This window comes from Haemaphysalis longicornis, unplaced genomic scaffold, assembly GCF_048455015.1.
Source record: "Haemaphysalis longicornis isolate Haplotype H1 unplaced genomic scaffold, Haemaphysalis longicornis Haplotype H1 scaffold_10, whole genome shotgun sequence".
NCBI lineage: Eukaryota > Metazoa > Arthropoda > Arachnida > Ixodida > Ixodidae > Haemaphysalis > Haemaphysalis longicornis.
This window is the reverse complement of record NW_027526204.1, coordinates 110,652,868-110,674,479: the sequence shown is the minus strand read 5'-3', so window position 1 is coordinate 110,674,479 and position 21,612 is coordinate 110,652,868. Positions and strand designations below refer to the sequence as shown.

Genomic DNA, 21,612 nt, shown 5'->3' with positions numbered 1-21,612 from the left:
CAATATCCCAGTGAGGTCGATGCACGTTCCCCGGATAGTTGGGGGCGTCTTCTAATCAGGGCCCGCCGAGACTCGCCGATGCACGCCGCTGCCGACGACGATGAAACGTCGAAGGCGCGTGAAGCCACCTCGTCTCGGGCGGGCCAAGGAAGACACCGGCAACACTGTCGCCCTCATCATCATCATCATCATCATCATCATCATCATCAGCCTATCTACTCCCACTGCAAAGCAAAGGCCTCTCCCATTATTCTCCAATTGCCTCGGTCCCGTGCCAACTGTGACCAATTTATCCCCGCAAACTTCTTGATCTCATCTACCCATCTAACTTTCTGCCGCCCCCTGCAGCGCTTGCCCTCTCTAGGGATCCACTCTGTTACCCTTAATGACCAGCGGTTATCTTGCCTTCCCATTACATGCCCTGCCCACGTCCATTTCTTTTTCTTAATTTCTACTAATATGTCCTTAACACGTGTTTGTTCCCTGACCCAGTCTGCTCTCTTCTTGTCCGTTAATGTTACACCTATCATTTTCCGCTCCATTGCACCCTGAGTCGTTCTCAATTTAAGTTGAACCCTCTTAGTGAGCCTCCAGGTTTCTGCCCCGTAGGTGAGTACCGCTAAGATGCAGCTGTCATACACTTTCTTCTTCAGCGACAATGGTAGGCTGCTATTCATTATGTGAGAATGTCTGCCATATGCACCCCACCCCATTCTTATCATTCTAATTATCTCTGCCTCATGGTTGGGATCTGGGGTCACAAATTGGCCTAAGTAGATATATTCGCTTACCGCTTCCACTGCCTCGCCACCTATCTCAAACCGCTGTACTATCCCGAGGTTATTGATCATTGCTTTATTTTCTGCATATTAATTTTCAGGCTCACGGTACTACTCTGTTCGTCCAGTGCGGAAAGCATGCTTTGCAATTCGTCCCCCGAGTTACTTAGCAAGGCAACGTCATCAGCAAATCTGAGGTTACTGAGGTATTCTCCATTAACCCTTACTCCCACCTGTACCCAATCCAACGTTCTGAATACTTCTTGTAAACATGCTGTGAATAACATTGGAGAGATTGTGTCTCCTTGTCTGATACCCTTCCTTATAGGTATTTTACTGCTCTCCTTATGCAGGATCATGTAGATATCCTCTAGTATTCTTACATAATATTCATCTGCCCCCTGGTTCCGTAATGCCTGAATTACTGATAGGGTTTCGACCAAGTCAAATGCTTTCTCATAATCTATGAAGGCTATATATAGGGGTTCAGTTTACTCAGCGCACTTCTCTATCACCTGATTGATCGTGTGAATATGGTCCATTGTTGAATAACCTTTACGGAACCCTGCTTCTTCTTTAGGTTGACAGAAATCTAAGGTTGCAGAAATTCTGTTAGTGATCACATTGGTAAGTACCTTGTAGACGACTGGCAGTAAGATGATCTGCCTGTAAGTTTTCAAGTGCTTCATGTCGCCTTTCTTATGGATTAGGATGATGTTTGCTTCTTCCAAGATTCCGGTACAACTGTCGTCCTAGGGGTCCTTAAAAGGGGAGCGTGCTCGTCTCGCGCCGCCGCAGGAAGACGCCGGCAACACTGTCGCCCCAAAAGCCATAGAAGGGACAAGGCGTTCAGCAAGCCGAGCTTGCGCAGTGTGGGTGTGGACGGCGCAACAACAGCGACAACGACAAAGGAGGGACATAGCCCCGACCATGAGATGCTTCGCATCTAAAATTTATTGAGTTTGAGTAACTTCTTTTGGTTTTGCCGACCAACCCCTATGCATCACAGCGCAGCCCTTTGAAAACTGTCACACCCTGTCTTACGCGCCAGGTAAGTGACGATTAAACGTATCAAATGGGGTGGCGAGGGCAGTGCGCCCGAAAACCCGGAACACCTACCGTTGTTTCTCGCCAGCCTTCATGCGCTGCGCCACGATGAGATTAAGCCACTGCTCCCGTGCTCCATTAACTTTTGCGGATACCTATACATACATGACAATGGCGTGCGAAACGCATACAGAAATGCAGCCTAAATCTACACTTTTATGCGGTTCTTTTTCTGCCCGTTTTGAATTAAAATTTCTCGCACCGCAAAAAAGAAATGGCTGTTTTTACAAGGAGGCGTTTGATGTGATGATGCCGCTATCTTGTAGTCAATTCACGCATGCTTAACATGCCTACGCAAAGGCCATTGTTTAAATTTTCTTCCATCTCAGATCTAGAGCAAGTGGACCTAACCGTGCTTACCTTTACGCCGGGGCGTATAATAGCGTTCAGGGTACTCCAAAGCATTCCCTCGTGCATATTTTGTTACATGGCCGCTTAATGAGAGCGCATGCGCCCTTTCACAGAGGCAGTGGTTATTAAAGGGCTTTCATGGACTTTCATGGATCCCTGCGCTACAATTCAAGTCCGTTGTACCCGACAAGCGTCGCACCCAGTGATCCGGGTGCGCACGGCGTTTGCAGCTGTGGTATCTGGTCTCTGACGGCGTCGCGGCTACCCTTCGGTTTGGCGTTATCGCCCGCTCTGGCTGGGATTATGGGTGTCAGTTGCTAATTCGATGGCGGATCGACTAGAACAACGAAACAGCGGAGACGCTGAAGAAACAGCAGAGCTGAAGGAAGACCTAGCTTCTCCCCACAGTGACGGTGGATCTCAGGGGAAAGGGAGCCGCGCGACACCAGCGATGCAAAATCGGTTTGAATAACACTGTAAAGCAAAGACCATCAAAGTAAGTACAGTGTTTTATTTACTATCAATTTTCGTCATCCCTTTCATCGTCGTCTTCCGACGGCTCAGACGAGTAGGGAAAATCCTTTTGTACCTCGTCCACGGCTCGGCAGACCTACACCTCGTCATTTGGCCCGGTGGCCGTTTACAAGTGTGGATTGTGAAGGGATGGCTTTGTTCCTGTTGTTTTTATTGCGCCTTTAGATATGACACATACCCAAGAAGGGGATCGGCCAATCAACAGAGGACGGTTAAAATGAATGGAATTCTATGTAATTACGAGACGCTTGAAAAGATAATTTAGAACGGTTGGAAAACGTTTTGTTGTTCTATTAACGACAGAAAAAAAAACTGGAAAATCGAGGCGAGGGTGACCAATCGCAATCATAAAGTGAATCTATTCGAATTTTTATTGAAGCGCAGTACGGCATAGCATACAATTTGGCGGCAGAACCCCATTTCTGATGCCCCGAATGATGGGAGAGCCAACACCGTTACGGATATCCCTAAACTACAAAGCGGCACCTCCAGGGACTGACGTCTGAGACATGAAAAGCGTCGACAAATCAAGAGGTAGTTTTCTAGACTCGTCTTCGTTAGAATAGCTGAACAGAGCTGTTGGCGCGAGACGAGACCTGTGTAAGTACCTATTTAACTGGGGTACTCGACAACATAGGGCTGTAATATTCACCTCTAAGTTGCGTGAAGGGCGCCATTCAGGTTTCCAAGAGAATTTCAGATGATCAAAATCTCTTAAAGGCTAACGGCACTCAGAATTTTGACCTCTACAAAACCCTGCTTCCGTATGTGTCTATAGTATGTGTGGACAGGAGTGTGTGAATAGAGCGCTGCATTTTAAATGCGATGAACGAAAGGCTCCAGGCGCTTTACATTTACCCTCGAGAACTCCGGTACTGTTTCCAGAAAAAGAGGTGTCTTCCATCGACGCATTTGTGCATAGTGTTGAAGGCGAAATTAAAGGGGCTAGGTGTGGCATTACTTCATAAAACCCCTCAGGCCACCATACCTTCATATGGGACTTCATGTATTGCCCTGGGTTCCATGCAATACATTTCTGAAAAAAAATCACGCCATATCCACGGAATGAATGATGATAAGTGGGGCAAAGCTCGAGAGGGGGAGATCATCGGTAACCGTAACTCTCCCGTGAAAGTTCGCCCATTACATCATTAAGAAAGACGTAAGACTGTGTGCATACATTGTACAAATCAACTTTTATTTTGTTCTTTTATTTTGTTCTTGTTCGTTTGTTGTTGTTGTTGTAGGGTTCGTGAGGCTGCAAGCAAGCACTCGTATCGGCAGGCAAACCCCGATGCAGTGAGAGCTCGCGAGGCGGCTGCAAAACGCATCAAGCGAGCTCAGCCCGAAGCTGCCGACGAGCGGTTTAAGCGCGACTTTCTAGACGAGATGCTTTGGCCTCTCTTTCGCGCACGGCGGGATCCTGTCGGCGAGCGCGCGCTGCCGCCGCCCTGCGCGCCCTCCGCTCCGCAGCCTTGTCAACAACCACCTCCTCCATCCGGTGACTCGTTGCGAAAGAGGAAGCGCGTCAACAGCGATTGCCTTTTATAGTGTCAGTCACGTGCGAGTCACTCACACCAGCGCCACCTGCGAGTGAGTCATCGAACTAGGCGGTCGCGTAGCGCCACCTGCAAGTGAGTCATCGAACTAGGCGGTCACGTACCACGAGACACAAGGGATGGACAGACCCACGGCTTTAGGAGCTTCGCCCCTAAAAAGTGGAGCCGACTTTGAAAGGGCTCAGACTAGATGTACTCTGGGCCCCTTGAAAGCCTCAGCACTTCAAATTCCATGCACTTCTGTGAAGCACTATAGTGCTCCAGAGAGGTGCGTGGGGTTTTATAAAGGTATTTAAGAGTAACAAAAGTCCAGCTAGTTGGGATGGTTGCGTTCTTCTAACAGCGCTAAAATGACGGCACTCTCTTTCTTTGCCCCCATTATTTTAGCGCTGTTAGAAGAATGTATTTTGGAGGCTAGAGTGCTGACAAATTGTCATATGCATTCTCGTGAATTTCCCATAGAGACTTGTGCACGAAGCAAACCTTTTATGTATTGTGATTTAAGCTCAGTTTAAAGGGTCTCGCTGCATAACACCTCATAGGGTTACCCCGGATCTTCCGGAAGTATTTAATAAAAGGCTCCAGACCTTCCTAGCTTGGAATTATACAGCTTAAATACCGCTATAAAAATGTTTTTTTTCAATAGTGCATGGGCGAGTAGCAATCAGACCGACTTTAAAGAGGCTTGGGGCACCGCTGAGCGGATTAAACCAGCACAGAATCAACTTTGCGAGTTTTACCTTCCACCCCTCGTTCATAGGTGGAAACTGAAATAATATGGTTGTCTGATTCACGAATGATTGATTGATTGTGGGGTTTAACGCGCCGACGCAACGCAGGCGATGAGGCGCGCTGATTCACGAATGGATGCATTTGTTGTACTAGATATAACAATAAGAGCCCTATTTACGCTTTCTGCTGGACTGTACGCATTGATATGTGCAAAAAAATAACTGCCTGTTTGTGCCTCCTGCTCACCCTGGTACGTTATAGTCCCTAGCAATAACGTTGCCAATCAGCAGTACATCATGAATAATACTCGCAATCACGTCGCGTTTGTCGACAGGGTCTGGCTAAACTGGCTAAGAACCTATAGCATCAAATTCGCCTTAGCGGACGCTAGACTGGCCACAATTCCAGACAAATCATATTTTGGCGGCAGCAGGGATGCACAACTTACAAACTATCGCAGCCTTTCCCCAGCATCAACTAATTTATCAACGCAGCATACTGTCTGGCAGCCATATTTGTTTAAGGTAAACAGGCGTTCCTCGGAAAGTATGTCCCGTATCAGTTCAAACAGTGCAGTGGAGGCTTGCAATGTCGTTGCAGTTCGATTGACGGTTTTCGGTTTCCGCCTTGGATTCCCAAGTTTGAGGTATTTGTCATGTGCCGTCTACTAGCGCACGGCAGTCACAAGGGAGAGCGGGGACGCAGGCACATTTAAACAAGAGGCCTATTTTTCCCCAAGTCACTCTTAAAACATATCCTGTCTCAAGGCACATCTAGAAGACCCGTCTATATTTTCGTTACACAGAAGGAGGAAATGGAGTGTCCAATGAAGGTTGGTTCATTGCTTAAATGCCAGCGAACACCGTTATGGCTTCTTTGAACGTAAGTAAATCTCTTTTGATAATACACACTCACGAACGCACACACACACGCAGGAACATGCACACGCACGCACGCACGCAAACGCACGAGCATCAGCACGAGCACGCACGCACACACGCATACTTGCACACCCACACATCCTCCTAAACGCAGTCACGCGCGCATACACACGCGTTCATTGGGTTCACAGGGAGTTAATGAGCCATCCCTTCCAAGCAATAAAATTTAATGCTCAAGTAGCACAGTTACTATAGGATTCAAAAGAAAACACAAGGGTAAGAAGATTTTCATGGCGTCTTGAGTGGTCGTCCCAGCTCAATCTTGTTGCAACTCTCCTCGCCTCCGCTTGCCGTGAAGTTTGCCGTAAGGAAATCTCGCACTTTATGCACCATGCGCAGCCTGGTGTAGGCCCCGCGCGTGGACAAGTGAGGACAATGTTGTGCGTAGTCCGAGTATTCCATTCCGTATACAGCGATTCCGTACTCGAGGTTCGAGTTCCGTGATTTTCCTTCGCACAGCTGTGAAATGTGGCAAAATTGAATTAGGTTTCTCTACGTCCACGCGTAAGCGGACGAATGCATTCTCTGGGTGATTTAATGCACCTAAGCACACAGCAAGCGGATTCTGTGAGCAAAGCAGTCGGCATATTACTCGACGATGCTGCATGAGGAAGCCCTCAAGGTACAAGCTGTCATCACTAACTTAAACCTCAGTGGTTTTGCCGGTAGCTATAAACACTAATTACCGTTTATCTAAGCAGCACTTTCTATACCAATCGCTATGTCGTTAAATGGACGTTTGAGCACGAGTTCAGTTTAGTGCGCCCCACGGTTTCGGCCACGATGGCGCACCGATCATTTCGCGGATCTTCGCGAACACGGGTGCGTTTTCGCTGCCAACTCTTTCGCACAAGGACTGTGCAATGTCACCGAAGTTTTTGTGATGCGGAAAAGGATAAAACTATTTGCGCCAGTACATGGCTGTCCACAGGTCCTTGTGCGCTGCACGTGCTTAGATGGATCGAGACCGTTTGTGAGTACGAGCAGGTGCACCATTCGTGTTAGGCAAGCCGTTCCGGTACTACTTTTCTGATCTGCTATCGCTTGTCCCGTATGGGGCTGGGCTTCCCTTCGACAAATCTGTTTCGCGAAATAATTTTGCGAGTGAATGAAAGCATTTTTGTGGGATAGAGAAACAGATAAACGCCCCTTGGCAATCTGGTGGACGTCGCCTATGTTCGTGGCAGCCCACTATGAGGGAAAACATGCCACTATACAGCTCTAGTAGACCGGAGCACCAGTTTCGGCATAGGCACCCTCTCGGCGGCCGGCGCAAACAAGCTACAGCACACGCATTACCCCTTTCCTCGTGCACATTTTGTGTACACACAAGCTTGTCCCGCGCAATTTAAGAGTTGCCATTCAAATCGCGCTGCTTAAGAGAACAAAGCTGCGCAGTGGGTGGTTATTTTTTGTTGCCAAAACCTGTCGTGAGCCCCCGCAGCTGATGTCATCATATGCCTATATGTTGCACCTGACCGGCTGTCTGTTTTGTATGGTCTTCTTCACAACAACCCGTACAACGATGGATGCCTTGATTTGCAGTAAAGGATACCACCCTGCGGACAGACAAATAAACCAAGGCTTCATTTGCCTGTCCTCCCGGCTTTTTGGTCGCTGCTGCTGTTACTTCTGTTCCCTGACTGAATGGTCCGCTTTGTGAGCGGCGGCTTCTCCTCACCCACACTCCGCAAACGACCAGGCCCCCCAATCCAGGCACCATACCGCTGTTTCTTACCAAAACACCAGATGGCATCCGTCTCTCCGAGAACTTGCCGCCGCCACAGAGCTTCTCACTGTGCGTTGCCCTTTGCTTGGCCTTAGCGTTGCCCTTTCCACTAAGGACCGGGTGGCCTCGTATGCATACGGAGCGCGCAAATACGTGCCAGTCAAATAGCTCAAAAGCGTTCCCCGAACGTTCAAGATATCCAAGTTGATGGAAGCGTCACTCACAACAGGAGCGTCTCGCAACGCAGTGAAATGTGGTGCAGGCTCTGGGTGTATGGTGCGTCTACTGTCTCAAAGATGGGATTCACGGCAACCTTGTGCGGCGACCACGAAATTAGTCACCATTGTGAGCTGTACACCGAGAAGCGACAAGCGGAACGAAAACGCCGTCTGGACGTTCGTCTAAGCAACTAATTCCCCGACGCCCATGCAATGATTTCAATTGGGGCTACCGGAACTCAATTATGCAGTTAAGAACAGTCACTGTAACATGATATAAATATCATTAACAGCTTCATTGTACTTCGTATTCCAGTAGCAAGTGGGATCCACTTTTTTTACAGCGAAGCTGTCTAGGGCAAATTTTAGAAAAATTTGCGTCGGTTGATACAACTTGTTACACGGCCAACTTTCCAGCCAAGGCTCCCTAGTTCTCAATCTACAGCAGGTATCTTTAAAAAATAGTTCTGAAATAGGCCGCCGGAACCATTCTATCATTACACTAAATTTTATTGTATAATTATCCCGCAGTGAAGGTGTAAACATTACGGGATTTTGTGCTGTCAGACAACATACAAGACCGTCAAAGGAGGAAGTATGGTTACAGAAAACAACCGTAACTCTGGTAGAATTTAAACTATCCCGAAATGAATTATATAAAAATTAGCCGCTTCGACAACCCTAATACACCACCCCAGTTCCATTTATCTGCCTAATTAGTCAGTTCACAGTGAATTTGTAAACGTTAAAGTATTACCCCCAGCTGTGAATAATACATAGCCATCTGCAGATAAAGTATGGTTACAGAAAAGCGTTAGAAAATTTGTGGACGCGAAACTCTACCGAAACAAATTTAATGAAAATTAGCCGTTAGATGACTGAAACAGTACGCCGATTTTCGTTTATTTTCATAGTTACGGAGTACACAGTACGCCAATATTGTAGAATTCCGGTCCGCTGTCAGCACATGGGCTTCTACAGAATGAAAACAGACAGACCAATGTTTATTTCATAGGATAAACCACCAGTGCTTCCAAGTTCCATTCAACAAGTTAAAGGTGCCATGAAGACAAAATACAAGTTGGGTTTATTAGGAAGACCGCTTAGTCCCGAAAACAATTATACCAATATCATCGCAATCTTCGAACAAATAACAAAGACGTGAAAGAAAACGTGTGAATCAGTCGCGACCCCCTAGCCAATTTCCCGCAAATTTGCTATGACGTCGCGGAACCTTGTTTGTGCGATTGGCGGCCGCCTAACTGACCTGTCGCGACGACACAAGACTGGACGTCTGTAATGGGGCCTCTAGTTCCATTTCACCGCATCACTTGAATGCTAACGGGCAGTTAACGCACTGAAAATTATGATTTATTGTTGGCCCGTGTGACGTCATTCTTGCTCATAACACGTCACTGTGGCGCAAAATTTGAAAGTTTTTAATACTTCTTGCTTTTTTTGTTAAAAAACATCTTTTGTGGCTGTAATGCAGCTGAGTGAGATACTGAATCCTGTTCTTTCAAATTAAACAAAGTTGTATTTTCTCTTCCTGGCTCCGTTAACTAGTAGGTATGCTCAAGCGCAAATTACAAACAACATGCTAGGTTTTGTCCGCTCCTTGTACTGCGCCCAGCTGCGCTGGTCACCCATCTTCCCAGAGAGGAAGGGAGATAAATTTTTTCGATGGCACGTACCTTTGTCCGCAAAGTTCTTTCGTTGTCGAATGTTACGACCCACCGCGTAGCACCGTCGTAAGAAAAAATTGCTTTGTTGACGGAGTCCTCTGTCACATGAGCCCTGAAGGCCGCATTTGTACAGAGCTGCACAAGAAAACGCGTGCGCAATCGCTGTCACTTGCGAGAAAAAGGGATGCGCCTCATTTACACCCAAAAAACCTTAGAGTCGTCAAAAGAAAAATGAGAGAAGCTAAAACTAACGAGTAAGAATTGAAGGTGACAAAGCTGTACGCAACCTTCAGGACCACCTCGGATGTTTAAATCCACAATTGCAGCCTATTTGCTTGTTCTTCGCTGCCGCCACGACCTTTCCTTCATCATTGTTGCAAGAAGTCTGAGATTCCTTCATTTTTGGACGTAATATTTATTGGACATCCCCTTAAAGGGGCGTACGCTATGACATGTCTTTCTCATGCCTAGCAAGTTCCACCATGATTACGCCTAACGCTGTAGTTTTTTTTTTTTTTTCATAAACTTGGCCAATCTCCCTTATAGGGTATGCTGGTTTGACAAGCGTGCGCTGGCGACGCTGGGCGGTCGCGGTGAGCTGCGCACACACGAGCTCTAGGGCATTTTCTTGTTTTTTTAAACGTCCGGGCGGTCGCCGCAATCTTGGCCTATACCCCTGAGTGCATGTAGTTGGGTTGACAAGCATGCGCAGGGGACGCTGGACTATCATCACGAGGCACGCGCACACCACTGCTAGGCAGCCTATTGTTTTTTTAACTGCCGAGTGCTCGCCGCAATCTTGGGCAGCCTCCTGAAGTGTATATGCTTGGCTTGACAAACGCGTGTATATATCACTGGGCGGTCGTCGCGAGGCACGCACACACGAGCGGTAGGCCATTTCTTGGTCTTGTTAACTGCCTGGCGGTCGCCGCGAAGCCCGCGCTCACGTGCCCGGGCTCGGCAATTTTTCGGTATTTTTAAGTGCGCGCACGAAAACTAACAGTTTGCTAAACAGCTTCGCTTTTAAAAACGTCACCTAACAATGAACAACTCAGCATGTTACAACCTCAAAAAGACACGACATCAATAGACTCTGCTTAAGAGGTGTTTTAACTAACCTCAAAATCACGGAGTCGGCTTGGGCCTCAATAAAAGTTTATTCCTCCTCCTTACTTTTTGTTAATTCTGCGCAACTTCCCTCCTGCAACCCCCACCCCGGCTAAACGGATATCCTGCTATTGGGATTTTGTAGCCTATTCCGAAAAACGAATCTTTGGTACGCGAAAACCTTACAAGCGAGTGGCGCGCGTTATAGAGCAGAAGGCGAGAATGCAATCACATGACTGGTACTCCGGCCATCTGATGACGTTTTCGACTCAACCAGCGGACGTGAGTTGCCTGTCTCTTTTATACGTGAAACATATCCTGATGAACCCTTACCGTTCTTAAAACATGCCTTCAAAATATACTGTGGTCTTCATAAATTTTCGCTTCGGGCACGCTTCCGGATAAAGAATTTACTTCATGAAATAGGTGTTGATATTAACGTTATTTCGGTTGTTCATCCCACAAGCAACCCCGGCTGTATCGTAGTTTATCCTGTTCTTCCTGCGTCGGTGGTGAGCAGCATTACTTAGTGCATACAATGCTATTTCTGCTCCTTGAAACAAAGTAACACGTATTTCCACGCTCCATAAAAATAAGCCGAAACACCCATTTCAACAAAGCATCAAAATAACAGGTGTGCCGAGTTGTTTTACATACAGTGGGGAAAATGGCTGTCGCTACTGAGGTAATTTTCTGTTTATGCGATGCATGTTGAACCTCGAAATACTTTCTCTACAAAATTGACGCCAGACAAACATGATCGTAGTGTTGTAGCTCTGTGCCCAAAAGCTCTCATTGTCGCCCAATTGTGACTGGATAAAGTACTGCTAACGGCGACAGCAAGTTAATATAATCTTTTTTGCAACCATGGAATGCGTATACATGCACTGAGCATCCTCTAAATGACCGACGTCCGATTTATAATTGATTGTAGTGTTTAACGCGCCGACGCAACGCAGGCGATGAGGCACGCCGTAGTGGAGGGCTCCGGATTAATTTTGACCATCTGGGGATTTTTAACGTGCGCCGAAATCTCGTACACACGGGCGTTTTTTTTCTTTTCGCCTCCATCAGAAATGCGACCGCCGCGGCCGGGAATCGAACCCGCGACCTCGTGCACAGCAGCACAATGCCTTAGCCACTGGTCCACCGCGGTGGGTCGAAGTTCGTTGATCGGTTGCTATAGCTGCCACAAATCCAAACAATTTAAACGTAAGGCTCTATTGGGTGCAATGAAAAGGGCTACTAAACGTATTCTCAACTGGGAAGCTGGTGTATCCGATTATCCTTACATTTGTGTTTCACTGACATCACGAAATGCAAAAGTTTATTTTTGTCGCAATTTTAGGGCACTTTTTGAAACAAACTGGATAGATAGTCTTTATATGGGCATAAAAAAGCCTTGTAAGTTTCTGCGGAGCAAGAAAGGTTTCAGACATTGCCGAGGGAGGTGAGTAGATGCCTCCGGCGAGCCTTATTGTCTTGCGCCGCACGGAACGACACAAGAGAACCTAATTAGACGGGTATGATAACGTGCCCTTTATGCATACAATTGTTGCTTGTAACAAGATACAATTTTTTATGGCTTATTGCAACAGAAAAAATGGCGCTGCTTGCACTAGTAGTTCAAGGCTGGAGAAACAACAGAGCCGGCAGCTCCTCTCCCTTCGTTGGAGACCCGGCTGTTGCAGCTCACATGGATTTCCGAACTTGTCTCTAAAAGTTTTCTATGACTAGCAGGCCTGGATAGTTTTCCAAAGTCCGCAGGCTTTCGCCATTTCCTCCAAAGTGGGCCGCATTAGCAAGAGCTAGAACCCGCGGCAACCGATTTTGAAAAATCAGTGTCTGGAGCGAGAACTCGATGACTTTGCTCTGCACTTCGTGCGTGAACGGCCGTGAACTGGCGAGAACAGCATGCGAGAGATCATACCACGAACCCACTCGCATATAAGGCAGTTTCATAATGCGAGGGGCAATAAAATTATTCTGTTTTACTTAATTTTGGGCGTTAGAGTGCCTCTTTTTCTGTTCTTTTATAGTCTATTTCCAATACTGAAACTGAAACCCTTGAAAGCCTTCTCCCTTTCTAATCAGGCTACCTGGGAAATGTTGTGCCAGATTGCCCAGCCTAAATTCCCTTAATCCGGCGAAGCACGACGGTGGGGTCGATTCGCGCCTCTGTCAAACCCCCCCCCCCCCCCCCCTTCGGCAGAGGCTTCGGACAAACGCCCAGCGGCAAACATGCGGATAGATGCCTGGAGACGCCGCCAATAAGACAGCGACGGCGTCGTCCTCTTTTTCCCCGTCGTGGCGGCTCAGTTGACGCAATCGCTTCGTCTCGATTCGTCGGATTTAAACTTCGGCCAGCGAGAGCCCTGACTGAAGCGATTCAAACCGCTTGGGGCTTCAACGGAGTCCCGGGGGTATAAAACCCGCCCGAATGGGCAGCCAGGACGGCACTCTTCGGAGGCAACGAGGGGAGACGTACTGTCACCTTTGTCCGAGCCATGTAACGATCTTGTTACCCCTGTAAATAACGTGTATAAATGTCGCTTCAACTCTTCGTCGGCTCGAGAACTTCATCGCTCTCCTCTGCGCCGCATCGATAACGTACGGAGCAAGGCAACGTCGCTACACCGGTGACTGCGCTCGGGTAGCCAGTCGCAACAGTAGCGTTTTCGGTGGGATGGCCTAGTCACAACAGAAGTGATAGAATGATTTTTTGCATGCTACGGGCGCGTAAATCTGCTGTAAAGTTTGTTTATTTCTTACCCTTCAAAATAAACCATTTCGCTCTGATACTTTTGAAAATTCCTCTATGGCTTTTTTTCCTTGCCGGTGCTCCTCACCGCATGCAACACAACCTGTTTTTATTTCCAATTGGCTGCCATGGTATTGTTCTTCGCCGCTGTGAACCCTGTACCACTAGGGCCTTTGTGCTGACCCCGTGGCTATGTTGCAAGTTTCACAACGTAAAGGCCCCCTGTGCGGTTCCCAGGACCTCCCTAACCACATTTTGTTTCCTTCACGCCCTCCCAATACCTGCCCGTTAGCTCCTTCTTCCTCATCACTTTCCCCCACACTCCTTGCCCTAGCATTTTCAAGCTCTCCACTTCGCCGATGATGATAGTGTTCCGGTAACGCTCCACAGCCAAAAGGAAAGCGTAAACAGTTCTGCTGCCACTACTTGGAAGGATCGCTGGCAGAAGTTTGTTTATTTGAAACTCAGTCACAAGTATTTCAATCACAAACATTTTGTCTGTGTAAATACCTCGCTGAATATTCCGCGATGTAGCTAAGGAAAGGAAGCAACTGATATGAACTGAATTCAGCTACATTGGCGTCGTCCGAGCAAACTTTTTGAAAGATTTGCTTATGCATGCGGAAGCGTTGCACGACACGGGCAGTACCAGCGAGAGACCTCCCGTGCACACTCACCACTTCGTACGGGACGAGGTGGTCCTCTGGTTGGTTGGTGCATTCAGTCCCAATACGAAGGTCGCCGTTTTCTACCGGTCTGTACTTGCGGCCGAACATAGCTACCGACACGGTAAGCGCGAAAGCAGCGGTTTTGGCGAGTTCCTTGAGCATCTGGAGTGCTTTCAGCTGCAATTGAGGACGAGAAACATCTGTTACGCAAAAGGAGCCAAATTGGTAAACAGTGCTGGCGTCAGGTGTCTACCTTGCGGCACATCATGAGTTCAACATAGTATGGGGTCAGACATTCATATGCTTAGTAAAATGCACACCAGAACTGCTCGTCATGACATGAATACCGACCAAAGGCTCTTCTTGCTCTGGGGTGCAGACTGTTCTCTCTGTATGTAGCGCGAGAGTATTTAACATGTCCTTCTCGACCGCTAGGATGCAGTGTATTCCTGGGATGTAATGCAGAAAACTTCGAAAAAAACGTGTTTGTTGTAGGCCAATGGATTCGGATATCTTGCCATGGGACCAGATGTTTTGTCCTATGTCCTGTTCATCCTACTGAACCGGTAAGCTATCTGGAGAATCCTTATTGATGTACGGAAACCGTGTGTAAATGCACAGTCGCTACGGTGCCACTTTGTAACAATCGTGTGAACTGTGTGGAATGTTTGTTAGGGGAGGTGATGACGTAAACTAATTGTTGATAAGAATTGGCCTGCTGGTAATGAACATTAACTGCCAGCTCAAAGCATGGCAGTCCCCTCTTTTCTTTCCTTGGTTTCAGTTTTTTTCGGTCACGGTGGCTGGTGTTGTTGCGTATGCGTTCTTGCATCCAGTTTAGGCACTAAATGGGAAAAAGGTAGTGATGTATCGAGGTGGCAATGGCCTGGCTTTGTACACTGGCGACCCGGGTTCAATTCCTACGAAATTCCTAATGTGTAGACCTCTTTTAAAACAAATTGATTTACTTGATAAAATACAATTACAGGCGCAGTTTAGTACAGATCTTGATTGTTTTGACGGAGGTCCTTACTCTTTTTACATCAGAGGACATATTCGAGGCAGAAAAAATTGCTTTTTCTCACGAGAAGGCATTTAAGGCAATCGCCTTTAAAGTTATCCGCATAGGGTGTTATTGGGCATTGGATTAGATGAAATACTACAGTAACATCTGAAATCGCTTGTAATGGTTTCTTGCAGCAGCATCATTGTCGTCCTGGACACGAAACAAACCTGACTGGGCTCGTACAGTCTCGCTCCATTAAGGACCGTCGGCGGATAGATAACGCACTGCTCGCCGTACAGCCGGTCGTCGAAGCCGATGTGCCCATGCGCGACGATGAAAGATGGGGTGTACACGGCTCTGAATGCAAGACAGAAAAGTGTGTTGCGTATTCATTTATGTGTTCCGAAGGTATTTCAATGTAAGAGGTGTGATAATGCACTCTGCCGGTATTCTCCAAAGAATCTACAATTGGGCTAGTTGGTTCTGGTTTTTGAACATTTCAAAGTAGCGCACACTCGACATGGACCCGAGCAAGAAAAATTTCTCCCACCTCCCCTCGCGGGAACCCCTGTGTAGATGCGACGCATACGGGGTTCCGTTGTTGTTTTTGTTAGGTTGATTCTCCCATCGCGTGAACCCCCTGCCGCGGCTATGACGCCACACAATCCAACACAATCCACTTTAATCCAATCCAATCCAAATCCAATTCAAGCCAAGCCAAGCCAATCGAACCCAATCCAATGCCCCTCGCGAGAGAGTGTTCGCTATCGGAGAGGAGAGGGGGTGAGCGGCGGAGAGCGCAGCTCGCGCGGCGAGGAGAATGGGGGAGGGGTGTGGACGGACAACAACAACGCCGTATGGAGGGACAAGGCGAGTGAATGAGATGCAGTCGCATCTAAAAGAAACAGCGCTGTTGTTTGCCTATTTGCTTCTTGTGTCCTTGCCGGCTTTACGCTACTTGAAGATTAACAAGCCTCTGTGAGGGTCATCGAACACAAACTGTGTGGGGGCCCCAACAACACGCGTGACACCGCCCTGCTCCTTTCCAGTGTCCAAGCATCGAGTGTCATTTTTTACGTCACTATGTAGTCACCATGGGGTCTTAACTTCAAAACACACGTGGAACTAACGTTAGGGTTTCTGCAACGCTGGCACGGTTTCCCACCACGGCATAGAACCCCACTCCGGTGTATGCAGCGTCACTGGCTTCGGTACGGAGCCCTTGTAGGGCGTTGTTCAAAACCTGCGAGTAAAAATGAGATGGATAACAGTAGATGCAGTTTTCGAAAACGTACAGTTTTATGCGCCTGCATCCGCTGAAAGGACCTAAATGCACACCTAAAGGACCTAAAAAGACCTAAAAGGACATAAAAGCGTCAGTTGAGTTCTAGGCCAATCAATAGCCACCTTTGTGCTTAAAATGAATTTGAAAACTGCACCATGAAACGTCTGAAACTGGCCATTGTTTATTCCGTGGAATTTGGCATAAGTTAAACCCCGCGATTTTTTAATGTACAGATTGTCGTTGTCAGGACGTGGGAACTCTTGTAAGACACTTAAACTCATACTGAGTTGATTCTTACCATCTCCAAGTTCAACGTGAAATGTACCGCACTCAGCATCCGCCATATTCAAAAGACTTACTGCGGCACTCCCTGATGAAATTTACGGCACTCTCTGATGAAAGCAAGAATAACCTATCTAAAGGTAACTTCCCAGGCGAATTATCTACAGCATTTCATGTGCAGACTCCGCTAGAGAGTGCAATTTTAGGCAAAGGCTCAAGCCGCACAGTAGATTTTTTGTCGAAATGCGTGAATCCTCCCGAACAGGATTTGAGAAATCAGCGAAATTTGTTACAGTAAGTAAATGGAACGCTGTCAATGCTCTCATGTGATATGTTCTCATGATATGAGAAAAGGAACGCTGTCAATGCTCTCATGATATGACCTAGGGGAGGTTTGGTGCTACAAGTAATAAAAAATACGCGCCTATCCACCATAGCTATGAAGGCGGTCGGAAACTGAAGCGGTTAGCGACGCCGACAACGATTATCCATGCAACGTCACTTGAACATCCATAAGTGACTCTGCAAAGAGTGAAACCAGAGACTGTAAAATGCATTTAGCCACACCCGTTGTTACTCCAAAGAGGTATTGTTTGCTAAGGTTAAATCGATGCATGATTCATGAACGGTGCTTGGTTGAGTTGTATTCGTGCAACAGGTGAGTCGAAACTCTTTTTTATAAAATAACAGGATGTTCTGCCGCTGAGCTCTTGCCTCCGCCGCCGACCGAGGTAAGAGATCGGCAGCAGAGGCAAAGGAGAAGTGAGATGTAACGCGTTCGTGTGAGCTTCCTTCAATTTTTATAACTACTAGCACATGCGCAAGGCGCGCACACGGCCGCTACACGTACGCACGGCCGAACGCACAGTGGCTCGAGAGGCCACGTGACGCTATCGCGTAGCATTCAGAGAGAACGCAGGAGGAAACACGCATATGTGGCTCGGTAAGTGCACCGTCTCTGTCTTCCGCCTCGGCGTGGGCTCGTAGCTCAATCAAAGAGACAAAAGGCTCTCGCTCCGTTTCTCTATTCGTTCAAGGTTCGATTCCTGGCAGTGCCAGTAACTTCTTTTATTTGCTTGCGGAGTTCTCCTTTGACACCAACGGTGGTAACAGAGCCCCGGAGGTAGAGGTAAAAAGCTTCGCTTTAAAAGAGACTAAGTATTCAAATTATCTTGGACAAACTAAACGAGACTCAGTAGTCGTTATTTTTTAGATTATTTGTGACAAATGAAACGAGAAGACCAGCGTACGGCTTCCAAGTTGAAGGAGTTGACAAACAAACAGTCCTCCTCGCTTAGTTCTAACGTCCCCTGCCTGGCCATCTTTATTTCTCAACATACTCCCGCATCCGCCAAGTTGTTCAGGAACTAGCTGTCAGCAACACGGGCCGTGGTGAAGATCTATGCCAACTACAACCAGCAGTCCGGGTAGCATAGTAGCGCATGATGCCACAGCAGCGATACTTGTAGGCTGGCTGGGAAATTCAGTGGAGCATCCGGTTGTATATTTCGGCGCTATCAATCCCGGACTGGTGAAATGATTCGTCATCAAGACAGGCAGGACGACTTTCTGACAACAGAAAACGGACAACGAGGACTTTCTGCATTGATGTATGAGAGTGGCTTGAGGAACTGAAACGGAAGACTTCGAAGGTTGATCTGGTCACCCTGGAAGAGAGACCATGCTCCAGGGCAATTGTCATTATGTCACGTTCGGCCCCGCCTCCACCAAGTAATCCCTGTATTCAAGCAACAGGTCGGTTTCCGCATCGACTCCTACTTCGCAGATAAAGTGTCGCACAATAGACGCAGCCGTTCGGCTCTGCGTTTTAAATTCTTTCCACCGGACAAGGAAGAGCACGGCCGCAGTTCGCCTCCGGCATCGAACGTCACTCATTTAACACCGTCGTAAAAGCAGGCAATTTTTATCACTTGAAGCAGGGCCGCCTTCTGCATGACTCACGTTTTCGTAGACGGAATCAATGAACTTAACTTCTAATCCCAGCAAGGTTCACAGGGTTTCTGAAATGTTGACGAAACTAGAGCTGCATCGCCAGGGTAGTGGTTGCAACATAGCCGCTGGGACGCCTGAAAAACAGGAGTCGCATCGGTGACGCTAATATTATGGCAGGGCTGCTAGAAAGTTTCCAGAACGACAGTCCTGTAGGCGATGCTAGGTTCACGGCCGAGACAGAGGCCAGTGTTTGAAACGAGAGCCACGTTGGCAACGTAACGGTTGCACAGTTTCTCGAATCCCTGTGCCTGACTGAGCACCACAGGGGCTTGCTTGGCGTCGTTACGAAGCGCAGCGCCCTCTTAATCGCCGTATTCCTCTATTCGCGCAGCAGTCATTCCCTGACAGGCGGCACGTCACCCGGGACTGGCACACCGTCAGCAGGGCCTCCTCAGGGAGCGAGCAGTGCGTCTAGGCCACGATTCAGGTAGATGACAGGACCACTCGACATTAAGGGACGGGGCTTGCTGATGAGTGTTGGCTCGCAGGCAAGAGTACCCGCGTTCGCAGCTCGCAGATGCGTTCTTCCTAGTGGATCGCGTAGGAAATGTCCGATTCAAAATCGTCATCTTTCAAGTTGACTTGAATTTGGGCGTCGATTTGGAGCAGGTTCACCTGGTCATGCCTGTTGGGGTCGAACATATTCTGCTTGTCAAGAGCCATTGCTGCCTGGTTCCACTGCAAGGCATCGAGCACTTCGCAGTCCTGGAGATGGATGCTCGCTCGATATCTCGGCTAAATCGAAGGAAGTGCATGGCACCAGTTGTTGACTCCAGACACGGGGTGTTTCGAATACGTAGGAGACGAAGGCGGCTTGGGCACGAACCGAAAATGACAGCAGTCACGGCAAGGCCTGCGGGGTAGAGCAGCGCGAAGGTAACCAGGCCTCGCGTGCCTCGAAGTCGCTACGCCGTTGTCAACATAGCTCCGCTCGTGCATTGGTTACCGGGTTTCACGGCAGCAGAAAATATGTCGCAAATGAGCGAGAAAATGAGCATACGACTTCCAAGGTGATGGAGTCGACAAGCATGGCAGTGCGCTCCAGCAATCCTCGTCCTTCTCGCTTTCTACTAACGCCCCCTGGCCTGTGCATCTCTATTTGTCAACATTATTTACCAATATCCCGAATGATTAATTCATTCGTCATCACAGTCCGTGCTGTTAGGCGGGAATTGACATGGATGCTGCCACTTTGGTTTTATGACGTCAAACTAAAAACAAACTTTCACCGGGAATATGAATTTCTCTCATTTTTATCCGCGCCACAACAGGATCTTGCTCATTTTCTAAAAGGAATGCAATCTGCGCACACGCTCGCAGGGCGTAATGTGACCATTTTGTTGCAACCTGTTTTCTCGGGGAAATGTTCCATGTGTTTCTTGTAACTGCAGCTTTATCTAGTTTAGTTTAGGTTACTGGGTTTGGCTATATTCCAAAAAAAAACTCACTATGTACGGCATAAAAATGCTAAAAGTATTTTCGGGTGCTCCGACCGAATGCGCAGTCTTAACTCGCCATGAAATAGACTGGGCCACTGGAAAAATAATCGAAACAGAAAAGAATTCGACCTCACGGCTTTATCTTCAATCCGCGACAATTCAGACGACGGAGCACAGACTTAATCGCAATGACGGCCGCTTCCCACACGTGTACGCACGTTACGACATATCTTCAAGCCATCATAACCGGATCAGTCTCAACCCCCTCATTTCATTGTGAGCAGTGCTCGCGTACGTAAGCGGAAACGTCTTTCTTGTTTTTTATAAACATTGATGGTCAATGTCAGCTTTTATTTGTTGTCACTTGTACAGTAAGTTTAGAGTTCCTGCCACTCTATTGTTTCCTAGCATTTTTCGTGCTGGACTGCCCTACGGTGGGTACAGGAAGTTAACACCTACTCTGAGCGTGGTGAGGGCATCCCGAAAATCTGTGACCTGGAATGTGTTGAAGTCGATGTTGAGGAAACCGTAGTGACGTATCCTGAACTTCCAGAGCTCGGCAATGTTCTGTTTCCCAACATCCAAGTCCACGTCTTGCGCCACTTTCACCTGGGCCCTGCAAGATCAGAAAATCTTTTGGTGTGTACATACATTCAGAAACATACATTTGCGATTATAGTTAAATTAACTGTGGCGGGCAGAGAATGGCTTCATATGTTCGCAAACGATAACTGCGGGTGGCCAGAAAGCAAAAATATTCGTACTGTCTTCCCCTACACAGCAGGCACAACACACACGTAAACAGGCACGTGCACATACACACACACATGCGCTACACACGCACGTACATATGCATACAAACACACACGCGCTTACAAACATGCTAGCACCTACAACTGCACCCTTGCATATACGAGCAGATGCACACTTGCATATACAAGGACACGCATGTGCGCACACACCTGCACACACACATACACATGCACACGCACTAGCAGACTGATTTCATTTATTCAAACCTAAATGCTAAAGGCCTAAGGGGGAGGGCGTACAAGGTATAATAAAGAACGCAGCCAGACTGATAGGGTACAAAGTGTAAGCCTTCAAAGAACATACAAAGGGTACAAATTGCAAATTCCAAAGGGAACATTATTAAGTGCAGCTTTATTACAAAGTAAAGCTACAAAGGGTAAACATTCAGAGAACAATGAGAATAGCTTTAAAGGGACACTGAAGTGAATTTGTCAAGCTCCCGTTTTTGCTTCCACTGCGTAGACTGGCTCAAATTAGCACACTTTTCATTGTTTATCCGGTTGACAAGTCGGTAAAAATTTTACAAAGCGCGAAAGAAGAAAAAAATTACGCCCACCTCCCCTCGCGGGAACCCTGGTGTGATCCGACGCTGAAGGGGGTTCC

General features: G+C 47.6%; 1 protein-coding gene across 1 annotated transcript in view; it reads right to left on the bottom strand.

Annotated features, from left to right (window-relative positions):
• LOC144160027 (uncharacterized) overlaps positions 1–15,699 on the bottom strand; it is a 59,464-nt gene extending 43,765 nt beyond the window's left edge. The window contains exons 1-3 of the mRNA XM_077691648.1: positions 15,644–15,699; positions 15,405–15,534; positions 14,181–14,348 (exon numbers count right to left, since the gene is read on the bottom strand). Of these exons, the coding sequence (XP_077547774.1) occupies positions 14,181–14,348; positions 15,405–15,534; positions 15,644–15,699 (354 nt within the window). The remainder of the gene's footprint in view (positions 1–14,180; positions 14,349–15,404; positions 15,535–15,643) is intronic.
• Positions 15,700–21,612: the final 5,913 nt, after the last annotated feature.